General features: G+C 38.8%; 1 protein-coding gene across 3 annotated transcripts in view; it reads right to left on the bottom strand.

Annotated features, from left to right (window-relative positions):
- The window catches only part of PIK3CB (phosphatidylinositol-4,5-bisphosphate 3-kinase catalytic subunit beta), a 172,440-nt gene that overhangs the window by 117,175 nt on the left and 35,557 nt on the right, over positions 1-19,708 (bottom strand). For all 3 annotated transcript variants that reach the window (XM_023736020.1, XM_023736019.1, XM_023736021.1), the window contains 2 exons: positions 2,613-2,799; positions 97-322 (listed from right to left, as the gene is read on the bottom strand). In XM_023736020.1, coding sequence (XP_023591788.1) covers positions 97-322; positions 2,613-2,783 — 397 coding nt within the window. In that variant the 5' untranslated portion in view covers positions 2,784-2,799. The remainder of the gene's footprint in view (positions 1-96; positions 323-2,612; positions 2,800-19,708) is intronic.

Genomic DNA, 19,708 nt, shown 5'->3' on the forward strand with positions numbered 1-19,708 from the left:
GAAGCAATGTTATAGAACATACTTATTACATGTTTAAACATATGACAAGACATACTAATAATTCATATTATTCATACTAAGAAGTTTTTAAATTACCTTTTCCTATAAGGACTCCAATTTTTGAGTCTAATTTATCCCCTGGGTCACAACTTCTTGTCACTAATTTGAGAACTGGAAGAAAAGGTCTGACATCACATAGTCTTCTGGTTTCATCTTCAAGCTCCTCATATACAGCAGTTTGATTCACACATGCAAACATATAGGAGTCAATTTCCATAAGGAGGTTAAACATTGGGTAATTGTGAACTTGCTTCCATAACATCTGCAGGAAAAAATGGTATGACATTTTGTGGAATGGAAACACTTGCTTAAGTGTACAAAAATGTATTTTCAAGAATGCTGTTACAGACTGAATTGTGTCCCCAAAAAATATATGTTGTAAATCCTAACCCCTACACCTGTGCCTATAATCCCATTTGGGAATGGCTTTTCTTTGTTATGTTAGTGAGACAGTATTAGTGTAGGGTGTGTCTTAAGTCAATCTCTTCTGAGATATCAAAGAGATTAAAGAAGCAAGTGAGCAAACAGACATGAGGGAAGACAGATGCTACACCACATGAAGACCACCAGGGAACCAAAGAACAAGGACCTTCCCCTACAGCCAACAGAGAGAGAAAAAAACACACAAAGCTTTCCCCTAGAGCTGACATCCTGAATTTGGACTTTTAGCCCCCTAAACTGTGAAAAAATAAATTTGTTTGTTAAAGCCACTCATTTGTGGTATTTCTGTCACAGCAGCACTAGATAACTAAGACTGATGCTCACTGCAGAACTGTTTGCAAAGACAAAAAACTAGACAAATCAAATGTCTAGCAATAAGTGATTGATTAAATGAATTACATATAGAACTGAGAAAATAAAGTAGCAGTACATTCTGACATGAAAAACTATAAAAGCTTTATTTGTTTTTAGTAGCAAGTTGCAAGAGAATATGTATGTTATGAACACATTTTTGTAAAGTAATGTAATGGTATATTAAACCCCAAATGCATTTTTAATAAACAAAACTAGTAAAAGTGAATTATCTATGAAGAGTAAGAATCAATGAGGACTTCCATATTTAACATCTCTGTAAACATAAAAATAACTTCTAATAAGAACAGAATTTTAATTTATCATCACTCCCACACAAAATTTACATTATTTTTGCCCTGCATTCTTTTCTATTCATCAGGAGTGCTTTTACTAACGCTGCACTTTGCGATGAGTACAGTCAACCTCTCATTACCTCTTCCTGTGTCCTCTGGATGGTAAAACAAAGCCACCATACAAATACAAAATGAGATTACACATTTTGATAAGAGCCAAACATTGGAAATAACAGACCTGTGGTAAAAAAGCTTAGTCAATCCTAAAATTCAGTTACATAAAACAAACAGGAAGGTATCAATGGTTAATCCAGTCTCAGGCAAGCCAGAGACATCTGCACCTGTCACTCCCAAAAGTCAAACCTGTTGTCATTGAGTCAACTGCGATGACAGTGCCCTATAGAGCAGAGTAGAACTGCCCCATAGGGTTTCCAGGCCATAATCTTTACTGAAGCAGACTGCCACATCTTTCTCCTGAAGAGTGGGCTGGTAGTTCAAACCGCCGACTTTTTGATTAGCAGCCAAGCGCTCAACGACTGCACCACCAGGGCTTCTTATACTTGTCACTAGCAACTATGAAAACAGGCACCGAACACCTATGGGGCACCTAAGACAGATAATTCTCTGTCTCTCTCTCTTTTTTCCCCCTCTTCAAGGATCATGTAGTTTTAAAATTTTCATGTCTCCCAGACGAAGAAGCTTGCAAAAGAGTTAAGAAACTTGTCCAAAGTCAAGAGCTTCAAAAAGGTTTGTCTTAAATACTTTTTCTTAAAAATAGCATGACCCCTGATTTTCACAAAAGGTTCAGCTATTTGAAAAGCATTAAATAGAAAGTTTCAAAATCTAATTTCATTTGTATTGTGTAGTCTCCACAAATCAATGGCACTCATCAATTCATATGAAAAAGCAATTCAACGTAACAGGCAAGACTTATTTTGTAAAAGAATTTGCTTCCAAATGAAGGCATATCATTTATTACTGAAGGGAAAAATCTAGTGAACAGCAGAAAACTCTTCCACCAGAGTCACAATGAAAGGGAAGGGGAAGGAGGTCTAAGAAAGGAGAAGAGACACCAAGCAAAAAATATATGATGAAAAAAAATCTGTAACAAACTCAAAGACAATAATTACAAAGATTTTTAACTCAAAAAAAGTTTTGACAAAGTTAAATTCCTTTTAATCACCTGAAAAACCATTTCAAATTAGCTAATGTAAGTCAATTTTTCTTAAGTCAACTCTCACATATGGGTTAAAAACAAATTAAAGTTGAAATGAGAATGAGTATGTTATATATGCCCATAAAAGACAAAGCATATATCAAGATCTTTATAATGTAATTACCTGTAATTACTTTCCTCAAATTTACCATATGATTTACATTAATAACATTTTTTATAATAGAATCACATTTTCCCCTAAATGACACAATAAATCAAGTTTATAGAAATCCCATCTATTTACATACCTGCTTAATATGAGAAATGGTAGCTTCCCGAGGTACCTCCAACTGGATATAGATCCCAGTGGGCAAAAGGAAATCCACAGGTACGGAGCCATCAGATGCTATCTGTGAATCCACTGCCCAGATGTCAAGAATGTCTGCCATAGCAGGAGGCATTATGAAACTGAAGCACATTCATAACCACAGGGCCCTAGAATTCAGTAAGTAGAACTTAGCAAAAACAGATTAGCCAAATTTTACACTAAGATATGAAAAAGCCCACCAATACTTCAATATAGCAAAAATCTAACAGAACAATTAAATAATATGATATTTAAAAAAAAAAAAAACAAGAGTAAGGCACCAGAAACAAATTATTTAAATATATGTTTGGTCATTGCTACATTAATTACATATATATGAATACATACCATACTGATTCAAATTCAAGATAAGTGTATCACACCTGAAAGAACTGTAGGTTTAAGGATTATAGGGCCCTGAGAAATTTAGCTAATAACGACTCAACTGGTGATTTCACTCCTGACTTTATTTTAGAAAGTATTAACTTATTCAGCTGAGTTTTTCTTTGCAAAGTTCAATGAAAATGGCATTCAAGAGGGTTCACTCTAGAGAATAAGTTTCTATCAATTTCACGTGAGATATAACATGTCACATAAACTTTCAGTCCATGACCTGAGTATTAAAAACCAAATCCCTCAACCTAGCTGGCAAGGCCCTTTATGCTGTATCTCTGGCCTAGTTTCCTGTGTTTGTTCCCTGCACCACAAGGCCCGTGGTGTCACAGCTACCCTTTGACTTCCTGCTCCTGAACCTATTTTCACTCAAGGAATATACATCACTTCATCAAACCCAAATCCCAACAAATACATCCCTCAACTGTGCTGTTTAAGTCCCATCCATTCCTTAGGGCTTTCTTCAAGAAGGCACAACAGTAATAGGTGGAAGAACTTGAGCACTGAAGTTAGATAAACTAAGGTTCAAATATCATTTATTCAAAGAATAAAAGTGACATTTCAAAAGAAACAAGAGCCAACCTGACACATTTTTGAGAATCAAAAACAATAATGACTTCCATGGATTAAAACACATGAAATATATAAAAATACATGAGTTAATAATGCCACAAAAAGTAATCTCCTTGGTCACCACCAGAGATTGCTAAATCCAACTCATTATTCTGAAAATTGATAAAGAATAAGGAAGGAAACTGAACATTTAATCTGCTCTTCTTGTACTAACTTAACTGTATTTCAGGCTAATCAAACAATTCATGAAAGTTCTTTTCTTTTTTAATTTTTAGAACTTCAGCTAAAAATGCAAGAAACAAAAAATGATGTTATTAGAGAATCACCATTCTGCAATCTCCAGTGAAATAATGGATCTAGGCAATGATCATCAATGGATGTTAAAAAATCATAAAAGGAAAGGAAGATTACGAAGGTTACAGTAAATATATCAGGTTGACACCATCCGAATCCTCTGATCAATATTAGCATCACTAAAAGTGGGACAACCAGACATTACATGCCTCCTCATATAATGCAATAGGAAGTTCTTACCACCACCTATAGGTAATTCTTGGCTTAAGGAAAAAAGAAAACTGAAACTGAATCTAATCAAGCCTCTAGATCTACTAGCAAACAGGGGAAATAGAGAAAGAAGTTAAACACTTTAAGGAAGTAATCAAGCAAATTTAGAGTGTGGGACTGTCAACAGAACAAATGATAAGATTTCTCCAGGATATTAATGACAAGAAAAAAGAGAAGGGATGGTGGAAGGACTGCTAAATAAAAGAACACATAGAGGACATAACCAAATCCAATGTTAACTTAAACACATCAGCTATAAAAAACTATCTTTGAGAGGATTCTAGGAAGATGGCAGTGTGACCAAGTCTAAGATCCTGACACTTGCCACACAAACATCAAGAAAAATAACTAGAAGTCTTTAATCGGTCCTATGAGAACTCTAAAATGGTGCGCAAAAGAACACAGCAAAGGAGCTGCAAACTGTATCAAGAAAGGGAAAAATCTCTTTAGGTTGAAAAAGTGCTTCATCCACTAGTCCACCCCCTACTCTTCCCAGAGCAGCACATGGATGGTTGAAGGGGAGCCTCAGCCACACTGCACCCCCAGCCAATGCATGGCTCTCCTATGCAATGGGAAAGGCTCTGATGTCTGGTCCCAAAATAAACAGGTTAGATTTCCATGCAGAACAATTCAGGATGCCCCCACCTTCCCTCCTCTCTAACGGGAAGATGGCTGCAAAGGAGCTACAACTATAAGCGCACCTCCAGCCAACATGCAGCTCTCCTGTGCACTGGGAAGAGTCCCAACCTCTAGCTATGAAATAAGTAAGCAGATCTTGCTGGCAGACACTTCAGAGTGCATATTCTGACTGGTCTGGAGACAGCCTGAAATACTGAAACTGTGGTCTAACTAGAAACTGAGCACTAACAGAGTGGGGGATGAAGCGGTAACCAAGAACTGAGGGCTATACCCACCTGAAGATGGTTTAACCAGTGTGTGCTTTCTAACTGGTTTTAGAGCTGCTAAAGACTGAATCTTGGTCTGGCAGGAATTGGGAGTCCTCACAGAGTGGGGCTGGGGGTGATAATCAAAGACAAAAGACTTCCCCTGGGAGAAGGGGGACAGATTGATTAGTGTTTTCAGATTTGTCTGAGAGCTGTCAAAGATTTGAAACTAGGGTCTGGCCTGAACAAAAGATATCATAAGGACTGAGACTGAGCAGTAAGCAAAATATGAATTTGTCTGCCTAACAGTGTATCCCAAAAATGCACACCATCAAAAACATCGCATAATTGGGGGAACTGAGAGAGCTAACACCTTGTAAAATTCTAAGGTTCCAACCCTCTGATCATAGCACCATCAAAGTAGAAATTAATAACAGGAAGAACAAGGGAAAAAAAAATCAAATACATGGAAACTGAATAATACCCTGCTTATCAAAAAATTCCTAGAATCAAATGAAAATGAAAACACATCACACCAAAACCTTTGGGACACAGCAAAGGCAGTCCTCATAGGACAATTTATAGTAATAGATGCACACATCAAAACAAAGAAAGGGACAAAACCAAAACATTAACTACACAACTCAAAGAAACAGAAAGAGAACAGCAGGAGAAGCTAACAGCCACCAGAAGAAAGGAAATAATAAAGATCAAAGCAGAAATAAGTGAAATAGAGAATCAAAAAACAATAGAATCAATAAAACCAAAAGTAAGCTCTTTGAAAGGATCAACAGAATCAACAAACCACTGGACAAATAAATGGGAGAGGATGCAAATAACCCAGATAAGAAATGAAATGGGGGACATTACAACAGATCCAACTAAAATAAAAAGGATCATAACAGAATACTATGAAAAACTATACTCCAACAAATTTGAAAACCTATAGAAAATGGACAAAGTTCTAGAAACACATTAACCACCCAAAAATAAAACAAACTGAAGTTGAAAATCTGAACACACCCATAACAAGAGATTGAAAAGGAAAAAAAAAAAAAAACTCCCAACAAAAAAAAAAGCCCTGGCCCAGATGGCTGCACTGGAGAATTCTACAAAACATTCAGAGATGAGCTTACACAAGTGCTACTCAAACTATTTAAGAACACAGAAATGGAAGGGATACTTCTGAATTCATTCTATGAAGCCAGCATAACCCTGATACCAAAACCAGGTAAAGATACCACAACAAAAGAAAATTACAGACCAATACCTCTCATGAATACAGATGAAAAATTCTCAACAAATTCTAGCCAATAGAATTCAGCATCATATCAAAAAAAAAAATAATACACCACAACCAAGTGGGATTCATACCAGGTATGCAAGGAAGGTTCAACATTATAAAATCAATCAACATAATCCACCAAATAAAAGAATCAAATCACATGATCATCTCAATCAACACAGAAAAGGCATTTGACAAAGTCTAACACCCTTTTCTGATAAAAACTCCCAATAAAATAAGTATAGAAGGGAAATTCTTCAATAAAGGGCATCTATACAAAACCAACAGCCAACATCATTCTTAACAGAGAGAGGCTGAAAACACTCCCCTTGAGAACCGGAACAAGACAAGGATGCCCTTTATCATCACTCCTATTTAACATTGTGCTGGAAGTCCTAGCTAGAGCAATAAGGAAAGAAAAAGAAATAAAGGGCATCCAAATTGGTAAGGAAAAAGTAAAACTGTCCCTTTTTGCAGAGGATATGACACTATACATAGAGAACCCAAAAGAAAGATTCAGCAGAGTAGCAGGATACAAGATAAACATACAAAAATCAGTTGGATTCCTATGTGCCATAAAGAGAACTACAAAAAGGAAATCGTAAAAACAATACCATTTATAATAACCCCTTAAAAAATACTTAACAAATATATCTAACCAGGGATAATAAAGACCTATACAAAACAGTACTGCAAGAGACCACAAGAGATCTACATAAATGGAAAAACATACCATGATTATGGATACGCAGACTCAACATTGTGAAAATGTCACTTCTACCCAAAGCAATCTACAAATACAATGCAATCCCGATCCAAATACCAACAGCATTCTTTAAACAGATGGAAAAATTAATCATTAATTTTATATGGAAAGGGAAGAGGCCCCGGATAAGTAAAGCACTAATGAAGAAGAAGAAGAAAGTAGGAGGACTCGTACTACCTGATCTCAGAACCTACTATTATAGCTGCAGTAGTCAAAACAACCTGGTCCTGGTACAACAACAGACACAGTGACCAATGGAACAGAATTGAGAACCCAGATGTAAATCCATCCAACTACAGTCACCTGATCTTCAACAAAGGCCCAAAGTGCATCAAATAGGGAACTGACAGTCTTTTTAACAAATGGCGCTGGCAAAACTAGATGTTCATCTACAAAAAATTAAAACAGGACCCATATCTCACACCATACACAAAAACTATTCAAAATGGATCAAAGACCTAAATATAAAATAAAAAACTATAAAGACAAAGAAGAAAAAATAGAGTCAATGTTAGATGCCCTAATACACAGCAGTAACAGGATCCAAATCATAACTAACTATACACAAACACCAGAAGACACGTTAGATAACTGGGAACTTCTAAAAATTAAACATTTATGCTCATCAAAAAACTTCACCAAAAGAGTAAAAAGAGAACCTACAGACTAGAAAAAATTTTTTGGCTATGATAAATCTGACAAAGTTCTAATCTCTAAAATCTACAGGAAAATCTAACACCTCTACAACAAAAAGACAAATAATCCAATTCAAAAATGGGCAAAGGTAGGACTCTGAGTTTAAAGAGCCTGCAATGGCCGCCATCTAGGAGCTTGACTAAGTCCAGGTATTGATCATCGATGTGTTATCTCCAATCACTGATCAAAAGGAGGGAATGATTTAGGAAATAATATTAGAATCATTTATTCCCTCTCCTTGAGCATACAGAACGTGACCCAGCTGGAGTGAGCTCACAACTATTCACAAGGACTCACAAGGACACATCAGCTGGGCCCTGAGGTATAAAGACAAGCTAAGATAATCTTGGAAAATATCTTTTAGGGAAACTTTCACATAAAGCCGATCAAACACAACACAAAAGACTTGCCACTCTTATCTTTTTCTGTTAGCATTTAGTGAACAGAAATTTGTTGGACCAATGAAGACCCTCCTGACTCTCTCTACTGAAACCTGTACCAATGATTGTGAAGAAAGACAATTCAAAATGTAGGATCACAGTTTCTAGCCAATTTGAAAAGGCTAAGCTTTCAATGGTTTTGCCCATTTGTAATGTTAACGTATACTGATGACTCTGTAATGGTCTTTGGACTCGGGCAGACATGGCTGTGGCAGCATGCTTGTCCGTTTTCCCATTCTCACCTATTCTGTAATATTCGTTGGACTCAGGCAGACATGGCTCTAGCAGCATGCTTGTCCGTTTTCCCACTTTTGTCTGTTCTGTGATATTTCCTTGGATTTGGGCAGACATTCTAGCTCTGGCAGCTTACCACTTTTGTCCTTTTGAATATATGCTGAATAAAACTTTATGTTTGCTTTACAAAAAAAAAAAATTAAAAATGGGCAAAGGATATGAACAGATACTTCACCAAAGAAGACATTCAAGCGGCTAACAAATAGATGAGGTAATGCTTGCGATCACTAGCCATTAGAGAACTGCAAATCAAAACCACAATGAGATACCATCTCATCTTGACATTACTGGCACGAATAAAAAAAAAAAAACTCAGAAAATAACAAATACTGGAATGGCTGCAAGGAAACTGGAACTCTTATGCACTGCTGGTGGGAATGCAAAACTGTACAACCATTTTGGAAAACGATATGGCACTTCCTTACAAAGCTAGAAATAGAAATACCATATGATCCAGCAATCTCACTCTTAGGAATATATCCTAGAGAAATAAGAGCCATCACACGAACAGACATATGCACACCCATGTTCACTGCAGCATTGTTCACAGTAGCAAAAAGATGGAAACATCCTAGATGCCCATCATCGATGAATGAATGAACAAACTATGGTATATACACACAATGGAGTATTACACAATGATAAAGAACAATAATCAATCTGTGAAGCATCTCACAACATGGATGAATATGGACGGCATTATGCAGAGTGAAATAAGGCAATCACAACAAAACAACAAATACTGTATGAGACCACTACTATAAAAACTCATGAAAAAGATTACACACAAAAAGAAACAATCTTTGATGGTTACAAGGGTGGGGAGGCGTAGGAGGGAAAAACACTAACTTGTGTCTTAGACAACATATAAGCGGTAACTTTGGTGAAGGGTAAGACAGTACACAATACTGGGGAAGCCAGCACACTTGTATAAGGAGAGGTCATGAAAGCTCCACAGACACATCCAGACTCCATGAGGGACTGAACTGCTGGGCAGAGGGCTGTGGGGACCATGGTCTCGGGGAACATCTAGCTCAATTGGCATGACATAGCTTATAAAGACAATGTTCTACATTCTACCTTGGTGAGTAGCGTCTGGGGTCTTAAAAGCCTGTGAGCAGCCATCTAAGATACTCCACTTGTCTCACCCCTTTGCGAGCAAGGGAAAATGAAGAGAACAGGATACAAGGAAAAGATCAGTCCAAAGGACTGATGGACCACAGCTACCATGGCCTCCACCAGACCGAGTCCAGTACAGCTAGATGGTGTCCGGCTACCACCACTGACTGCTCTGACCAGGATCACAACAAAGTTTCCTGGACAGAGGTGGAGACAGATGTAGAACAAAGTTTTAATTCACAAAAAAAGACCAGATTTACTGGCCAGATAGACTGTAGAAACCCCAAGAGTATGGCCTCCAAACACCCTTTTAGCTCAGTGGTGAAGTCACTCCCGAGGTTCACCATTCAGGCGGGGACTGGACAGCCTCATAAAACAAAATGGGACTAATGAGGCACAGCAGTCCAGGGACAAGGACTAGTAGGCAGGAGGGAACAAGAAAGCTGGCGATAGGGAACTCAAGGTTGAGAAGGGACAGTGTTGACATGTCGTGGGGTTGTTAACCATTGTCACAGGGCAACATGTTTACTAACTGTTTAATGAGAAACTATTTGTTCTGTAAATCTTCATCTAAGGTACCAAAAAATAAAAAAAATTATCTATATGAGATCAAATTGACAACAGCAACTCAAAAGGTTTGATGGGAAGCCTAGGGGGCAGTGGGTTTGAAGATAATGGTGATGGAATAATTTGGAAAAGGATAGTAAGAATAGCAGCACAACTGGAAGAATGTAATCATTGTCACTGAATTGGACATGTAGAAACTTTTGAAATGGTGTAACTCTGGCTACGTATATTTTCACCAAAAAAAAAAAAGGTCCTCCAAGGTCAAGAAAGGGGAGTGTTGACTTGTCATGGGGTTGTTAACCAATGTCATAAAACAACATGTGTATTGACTGTTAAATGAGAAACTATTTGTTCTGTAAACCTTCATCGAAAGTACAATAAAAAAAAATTTTTTTAAATAAAGAAATACCATATGATCCAGCAATCCCACTCCTAGGAATATATCCTAGAGAAAAAAAAAGTCATCACATGAATAGACATACGCACACCCATGTTCACTGTAGCATTGTTCATAGTAGCAAAAAGATAGAAACAACCTAGATGCCCATCAACAGATGAATGGATAAACAAACTATGGTATATACACACAATGGAGTATTACACAGTGATGAACAATGATGAATCTATGAAGACTCTCACAACATGGATTAATCTGCAGGGCATTATGCAGAGTGAAATAAGTCAATCACAAAAGGACAAATACTGTGTGAGACCACTACTATAAAAACTCATGAAAAGGTTTACACACAAAAAGAAACCATTTTTGATGTTTATGAGGGAGGGGAGGGGTAGGAGGGAGAAACACTAACTTTTGTCTAGACAACATATAAGCAGTAACTTTGGTGAAGGGTAAGACAGTACACAATACTAGGGAAGCCAGCACAACTTGTCTAAGTGAAGCTCATGGAAGTTCCATAGACACATCCAAACTCCCTGAGGGACCAAATCACTGGGCTGAGGGCTGTGGGGACCATGGTCTCAGGGAAAAACGAGCTCAACTGGCATAACACAGTTTATAAAGAAAATGTTCTACGTTCTACTTTGGTGAGTAGCATCTGGGGTCTTAAAAACTTGTGAGCAGCTATGGAAGATACTCCACTGGTCTTACCCCGTCTAGAGCAAGGGAGAATGAAGAAAACCAAAGATACAAGGGAAAGATTAGTCCAAAGGACTAATGGACCACAACAACCACGGCCTCCACCAGACTGAGTCCAGCATAACTAGATGGTGCCCGGCTACCACCACCAACTGCTCTGACAGGGATCACAACAGAGGGTCCGTAACAGAGCTGGAGAAAAATGTAGAACAAAATTCTAACTTACAAAAAAAAAAAAAAGATCAGATTTACTAGTCTGACAGAGACTGGAGAAACCCTGAGTGTACGGCCCCCGGGCACCCTTACAGCTCAGTAATGAAGTCACTCCTGAGATACACCCTTCAGACAAAGATTAGATAGGCCCATAAAACAAAACAAGACTAAATCGCACATCAGCCTAGGAGCAAGGCGAGAAGGCAGGAGGGGACAGAAAAGCTGGTAACGGAGAACCCAAGGTTGAGAAGGGGAGAGTGTGGACATGTTGTGGGGTTGGCAACCAATGTCCCAAAACAATATGTGTATTAACTGTTTAATGAGAAACTAGTTTTCTCTGTAAACCTTCATCCAAAGTACAAGAAAAAAATTTTTTTTTAAAAAAGCTACAGCCTAGGACCAGACAAGAAGTATCATATCAAGTTGTTTACAGCTTACCCAGAAAATGTCAATCAACCTAGCAAAACTAACAGACCCTCTGAGGTAGAAAACCAGGGCAAAGGTAACCCTCAGGGCTTAGGGGGAAAATCTCTCAAGCTGTTTTTCCAAAGAACCAAGGCAAAAGGCCACATAAAAGGACTCAATTCACCGCAAGGATGCTCACTCTCACCAGTGCTATTCAATACTCTACGGGAAGTTCTAGCCAAAGGAATTAGGTAAGAAAAAGAAATGAAAGGTATACAAACTAGGAAAGAAGAAGTAAAATTATCCCTTTTCACAGATGACATAATCCTATACCATGTTTTTACACAAATAACATGTGCATTCTACACTTGTTTGCCATTCAAGTTCTGCCCCCCTCTGCAAGGTATTTTCATAACCATGCTATAATTTTTAAACATTTTTTTAAATTTTAAAAATTAAAATTTTTTTAAGTTAGCACAATGCACTTATGGAAATACCTTGCGTCGGGGGGTGGGGGGCATGGTTGGCAAACAAACAGAATGCAGGTGTTATTTACTTAAAAATATGGTAGATAGATGACCTCAAAGAATCTACAAGCAAGCTACTAGAGCTAATAATGAATTTACAAAAGTGTCAAGATAGAAGGTCAAAACACAAAAATCAGCTGGGTTTATACACCCCCACCCCCCAAAAAAAACACTGCCATCATGTCAATTCTGACTCATAGCAACCCTATGGGACAGAGTAGAACTGCCCTATAGGGTTTCCAAGCAGTGGCTGGAAGATTCAAATCGCCAACTTTTTGGTTAGCAGTTGAACACTTAACCACTGCGCCGTCAGGGCTCCTTACATATACACCAGCAATGAATAATCTAAAAAGAAAATTAAGATAACAATTCCATTTACCAGAAAATCTAAAAGAATAAAATACCTAGGAATAAATTTAACTAGCGAAGTGAAGAACTTATACACCGAAAAGTATAAAACACTGCTGAAAGAAATTAAAGATCTAAACAAATGGAAGAACATTCTATATTCATGGACTGGAAAACTTAATGTTAAGGTGTCAATATTACCTAAGGCAATCTATAGATTTAATGCAATACCTATCTTGATTTCCCGAAATCGTAAAAAAAAAAAAAAAAAAAAAAAGTAAGTACCTCATAGCGTACTTACAAAAATTGAGTTTTTGTAAAAAATTAAGAAAAGAATGCCAAGCATTAAGTCCAAGTAAGTGTTTGCTACTATTTTATTATTGTTATTTAAGCTGTAAACTATATATTTTCAACTGTTTTTGTTTCCCCAAGAGTGAGCAGCACATAGTAGTCACCTAGCAATTGTTAAATGAATTTAAGACAAAATATTATTCTCTTTACTCTTACAATTAAAAAGAAAAGTTCAGAGAATAACGGAAATAACAGCTATAGGTGAGTGCTTAGTATTTATCAGCAGTCTACCAAGCTGTTTACATGCATTTACTATATTGTATCCTTACAATCACCCTTTGGTAATATTATTACTCCCAGAGGAAGCACGTTTGGCTTAGAAAAGTTGAAAATCTCATGGCTCATCAGTGGAAGTTCTGGAATATGAACTGGGTCTAACTCCAAAGGGTGAGCCTTTTATCACCCTCTTAACAGGTGGCGCAGTGGTTAAGAGCTTCGCTGCTAACCAAAAGATCGGCAGTTCGAATCCACCAGCCACTCATTGGAAACCCTATGGGGCAGTTCTACTCTGTCCTACAGTTCGCTATGAGTCGGGATCGACTTGACAGCAACAGGTTTGATTTTTTTATAGTAAGTATACGGAGCCATATGGTGGCAAAAACGGTTGAGTGCGCAGCTGTTAAATAAAACATGGGAGGTTTGGACCCACCAGCCACTCTGCAAGAGAAAAGACCTGGCAATTTGCTCCTATAAAGATTACAGCCTAGGAAACCAAGTGGGGCAGTTCTACTCTGTCATATACGGTTGCTATGAGTCGGAATTGACTAAACTGCAAACAACAACAACTAAAGCACCAGAAAAATGGCTGAGACATTATAATAAACTATGTTGTGTTGAATGTAAGCTTCTTGAGGGCTTGGACTGTGGTTTTTAAATCATTATCTTTCACCACAGCATATGGAGAAGTCCCTCACTTAGGAACTCTACATTGATAAACTTTCACAGATGTGAACAAAACTACACAAAGTCTCCACAGATGTCATTAACAGTCACTGGTCCTGGACTTGGTTTAGGCAAATCACTTCAGAGCAGGCTTTGGTGATCTAAACTTGTTTTTAGTGGAGGAGCACTTCAACCTGGCAAGTAATGAGCATTTGATAAGTAATTGCTGAATGAAAACATGCTACAGTGAAACCTGTGAGAGCCGGAACTCAATGGGACTGCCTTGTTTTTCTGGGTCTTCCAAGTTTTCCACCTTTGACGGGTGCTGTCTTACCACTTTTCTACTGCTCTCTATTAGTGGAAAATATTTGAATTTTCCTTTTCTGACAGGTTTCCACCTTACACAGGTTTTGGCTTTTGCAGGTTTTACTGTACATCAAATTATAAAGACCATACTTTGCTTATACAAGCAGTCCCCAGGTTATAAACGTCCTGCTTACGTATAACCCGCAGTTACAAACCAACCCCCAGAAAGCCTATTAAAAATTCAAGGTACATACAATGGTTCAGAATAACAAATGGGTGCTACTTTGCGACATGCATCAAAACATTATTATTACTCTATTATTATGTTAAGGATGTTTCTGTCTATCTGGAAGTGTTTCTTTAATGTTTTTAATGCATAGAAAGGTACACTATATACTATATACTAAGACAAACATTTGACTAACGTTAGATATGAACCAAACTAACTGTTCGAACTTACGTACAAATTAGACTTAAAAGAGAAAGGAATGGAACTCGTTAGGAATCTGGGGACTACCTGTATTCAAATACCACCATGAGAAGACAAACAGAGGCGAAAGCCGGCTTTTGAACAAGCCATAGTAAATAATATGTATTAATCAGGAGGTGCCAACAAAACTGAGAGAAGGAAAACAGAAGTTAGCATTTAATCTTGAGAAGGGTTTATGAAACATTAGCTGTCCATCACAGAATTAGAGTCATGATAAACCTGTACACATCCCTGGTTTCTTCAGCATAGTTTTTGGCAAGATTCTCACAAGTGAAGCCGAATCTCCCAATGAATAACAATAGTAACACGAGAGCATGAAATTAAAAAAAAATAAATCTGGGATCTCATCCTTACCAGACATTTAGAAATAATGAGGCTTCCTGAGGCATAGAGCCTAGAGCAGCACTCTTTTCAAAGAGACTGATTATACCTCACCCACTCCCATCCTACACCATCAACTCCCAGATGTAAAATACTAAATTTCTGGACTATTAGAGGGAAAAGCACAAACGAAGATTTAAGAATTTTTTGATAAAGTGGTTTTATCTAAAATGAATTGTGAGAATGAATTCACTGTTGGATTCAACCTTCCTCTATAGATCGGTATTCAACACTTTCACATGTACAATCTTCAGTCCAGCCATGCTGAATCACTGGTATTTGACAGCATATCCTATACTCTCTCCTGCCTTCTACCTTAAACATATTATTCCCTCTCTCTAGGATGTCCTCATCTCTGTATCTCCTGATCAACTCCTACTCTCTTGAAGACTCCTGGAAACCTTCCCTGACACTCCTCTGTGCATCTTAAGCAACCAGAACATACCGGTATCAAAGCAGGAGCACACTATATTGAGGCTCACTGCCCACTGATCTCTCCTCCAAACGCCTATTATTTCCAGCTGTCTGTAGCTCCTGGCACATATTAAGCTCTCAATAAATATTTACCCATGACTGACTGAATGAATAAATGAAATTCTATGGAATCTTCTAGTAGAATAATATATACTGAATATAAATAATGTGATTTAAATCATGTTTGACAGGAAAAATTAAACTAGGTGGACTTTAATGCAGTCTTTCCGTGTTTAGTCTAAGAAATATCATTAAATAGCCTCCAAAGGTGAATTTTTTTGTGAAATCAAAGTAATATTTTATCATACACTGGTACAATGCCATACACATTTTAATGTAATACAGTTTATAAGTATTAGCTGTAAGTACATATTTACACTACCTGAAACTCCTTAAATAAAAAAACTGAAATGATTTAACTCAGATATAACTCAAGTATATTCACATACGGCTTTATAAAACCTCAAGTCTATACTTTGTAGTACATGTATCTTTCCATAAAGAATAAACAGGATGAGGGATTCTGGGAAGACAGTGGTATAAAGAGACCATCGTTCCGACCCTCCCCAACAAACACAACAACGAAACGGTGCTTGGCTTTGAGGGGCTCTGAATCACGGAGCAGAGGACAGTAACAGGGAACTGCAGACAGGCAACAATCAACGAATCCACAACGAGTTGCATACGGAAGGAAAATCAACTTCTGCCACCATCCCTGCCCCTCCCCCAAGCCATGTGGGTCATCGGCTGCTGTAAAATGGGGAAGCAGCCCCAGTAAAAGTGCCTGCTTCCCTAATCACTATATGCCCCTGCCTGCACAAAAGACAGGATCCCATGCTTCTGCTCTAAAAACAAGGCAGACCTCTCCAGGGGTCCATCTGGAGCATGCAAGCACCTCCCCCACCCAGACACTGTCAGTTGCAAGTCTGCTGCAAATTGCTATAGAAGACTCCTGCACTGGAGTCTGCTCCCATAGTCAACACTCTACCTGACTCCCTGTGCACCCAAGAGCTAAGGCTTCCAAAACCAACTAGACAAACCTCCCTGGGTGTCAATCTGGGTTAGTCTGCCCCCACTTCCGGTCCCCACTGAGGACTGCTGACTGAGGCTGCTGTGTGTGAGGAAGCAGGTGTCTTGAGTGGAGGCTGCACTCACAGCCAACAATCTGCAAGGAGGAGGGGGGAAGGAATCTGATAGCAACAAGGCAGATCTCCGTGGGGATCTTATCAGAACATGACACCCCTCCCCACCACCAAGTAACTGTTGGTTGCCAGACTGCTGCAAACTGCTACAGAGGCTCCTACAGTAGAGTCTGCTCCCATAGGCAGCACTCTACTAGCCTCCCTGAAGATCCCATAGCTCAGACCCTCAAAACCAACAGGACAGACCATGCTGGGGGTCAGTTCAGGTCTGTGTGTCTTCCCTTCTGGCTGGCACTGAGGACTACTGACTAAGGCTGCTGTGTGCTAGGAAACAGGCATCTTGAATGGCGACTTCACTTACAGACAACAATCTACTGGGGGGACTCTGATAGCAACAAGGCAGACCTCCATGGGGGTCTGTTCAAAGGGTAATAGTCCCTTTTTGTGATGGTTAAGGCTGTGTCTCAACTTAGCTGGGCCATGATTCTCAGTGGTTTGGCAGTTATGATGTATTGGCAGTCATATAATGTTGGGATCACTTCCATAACGAGATTTGATATAATGTGATCACCTCCATGATGGGATCTATTGTGAGTAGCCAATCAGTTGAAAGGGAGTTTCCAGAGACATGTGGCCTGCATCGAATATAAGTGGACATTCTGGCAAGGCTCATGGGCCTTTGCTCACTCTGGATCCTGCAGCTGGCTCCTGTTGGTCTGACCTCCAGTTCTTGGGACTTAAGCTAGCAGTTTACCTGTGGTCTTGCCTGCCAGTCTTGGGATTTGTCGATCTTTGCAGCCTGTGAGCAAGAGCCTGCTCTCTGATCTGCTGATCTTGAGTTCACCAGCCCCTGTGGCTACAGTAATCAGGAGAAGCCTCTATCCTGACCCACAGGCTTCGGACATTCCAGCCTTTGCAACCATGTGAGCCATTTCCTTGATATAAATCTCTCTATATATATATTTATACATTTTACTGGTTTTGCTTCGCTAGAGAACTCAGACTAAGACACTCTTCAACCAGGTAACTGTTGGCTGCTGGTCTGATACAAACTCCTACAGAAGGTTCCAGACAGTGGAGCCAGGAGGCAGGTCACCTAAGTGGCGACCGCTCCCCTAACCACCACAGGGCCAATGGGGCTCTGAAACCAAGAAGACAGATCTCTTGGAGGTCCTTCTGGGGAGTGCCAGCCCCTCCTCCTCCTGAAATGCAGCAAAGTCTGCCTGTTCTCCCCTGAATGCCAGCTCAAATATAAGCAGCATCCACAGAGCAGGAGAAAAAGCCTTCGGCAAAACTGGAGAGCAACACCCAGCCCCAAAGAGGGCTCAGTGAGCATGGATTTTCTGACTAAAAGCGTGCTTACAGAAACACAGATGGGGAGTAATCACCAGAGAGAGAGGCTGGGACCCCTGGAGGACAGATTGATTAGTACACAATATCTCAACTGAGTGGTGGTAGCTGCTGGAGGACAGATTGACCACAGTGTGTTCTTGGGTGTGTTTGGGAGATAGAAAGTAGTACGGGCAAAAACACTAAATACTGGGGAGAACTAAGAAAGTTAATACCCTCAAAAATTCCAATGCCTCAACAAAAAAAATCACAACACAAACGAAGAAAAGAGAAATGATGGCCCATCTAAACAAAGATGACAAAGGGAGTGAAATCACATCTATGGAAGGCTGAATAATGAAAAGAATGGAAGAATACAACAATGTGAAACATAATTAAAGAGTTAAGGGAAAATATAGACAAAGATTTAAAAGAAATAAGGAAAACAATGCAAGAACAAAATGAACATCTTAAAAAAGGAGATAAAAAGAAACCAAACAGAAATATGACAACTGAAAGGAACAACAACTGAAATGAGAAACACAATGGAAGTATTTAACAACAGATTTAATCAGGCAGAACAAAGAATCACTGAACTAGAGGATAAGACAGTAGAAATTACAGGGGCTAAAGAGCAACAACAACAAAGGCTCAGGAAGCCTGGGCACAGTTTAATGGAATTATAGGACAACAAGAAGAGACCCAATCTACACATCATGGCAATTCTGGAAAGAAATGAGAGAGAGAAAGGGACAGAAAGAATATTTGAAGAAATAACGACAGAAACTTTCCCCAATGTGACAAAGGACATGAATCTACAAATCCAAGAAGTTCTAAGAGATGTACATCTAGCCACATCATAATTAGGTTCTCAAAAAGTAAGGATATAGACAGAATCCTAAAAGCAGTGAGACAGAAGCAAACAGTCATATACAAAGGATCTCCAATAGGATTAACTGGTGGTTTCTCCTCAGAAACACTGGAGGCCGGAAGGCAACTGAATGATGTATTTAAAGTACTGGTGGGTTTCCCCTCGAAAACAGGAACAAGACAAGGATGCCCTTTATCACCACTCCTATTTAACATTGTGCTGGAAGTTCTACCTAGAGCAATAAGGCACGAAAAAGAAATAAAGGGCATCCAAATTCGTAATGAAGAAGTTAAACTGTCCCTGTTTGCAGATGATATGATACTATACATAGAAAACCATAAAGACACCACGAGAAATCTACTGGAACTAACAGAAAGATTCAGCAGAGTAGCAGGATACAAGATAAACACTCACAAATCAGTTGGATTCCTATACACCAATAAGGAGAACGATGAAAAGGAAATCAGGAAAACAATACCATTTTCAATAGCCCCTAAAAAGATAAAATACTTAGGAGTAAATCTGACCAGGGATGTAAAAGACCTACACAAAGAAAACTACAAAACACTACTGCATGAAACCGAAAGGGATCTACATCAATGGAAAAACATACCATGCTCATGGATAGGCAGACTCAACAT

Source organism: Trichechus manatus, unplaced genomic scaffold (genome assembly GCF_000243295.1).
Source record: "Trichechus manatus latirostris isolate Lorelei unplaced genomic scaffold, TriManLat1.0 scaffold00084, whole genome shotgun sequence".
Classification (NCBI taxonomy): Eukaryota; Metazoa; Chordata; class Mammalia; order Sirenia; family Trichechidae; genus Trichechus; species Trichechus manatus.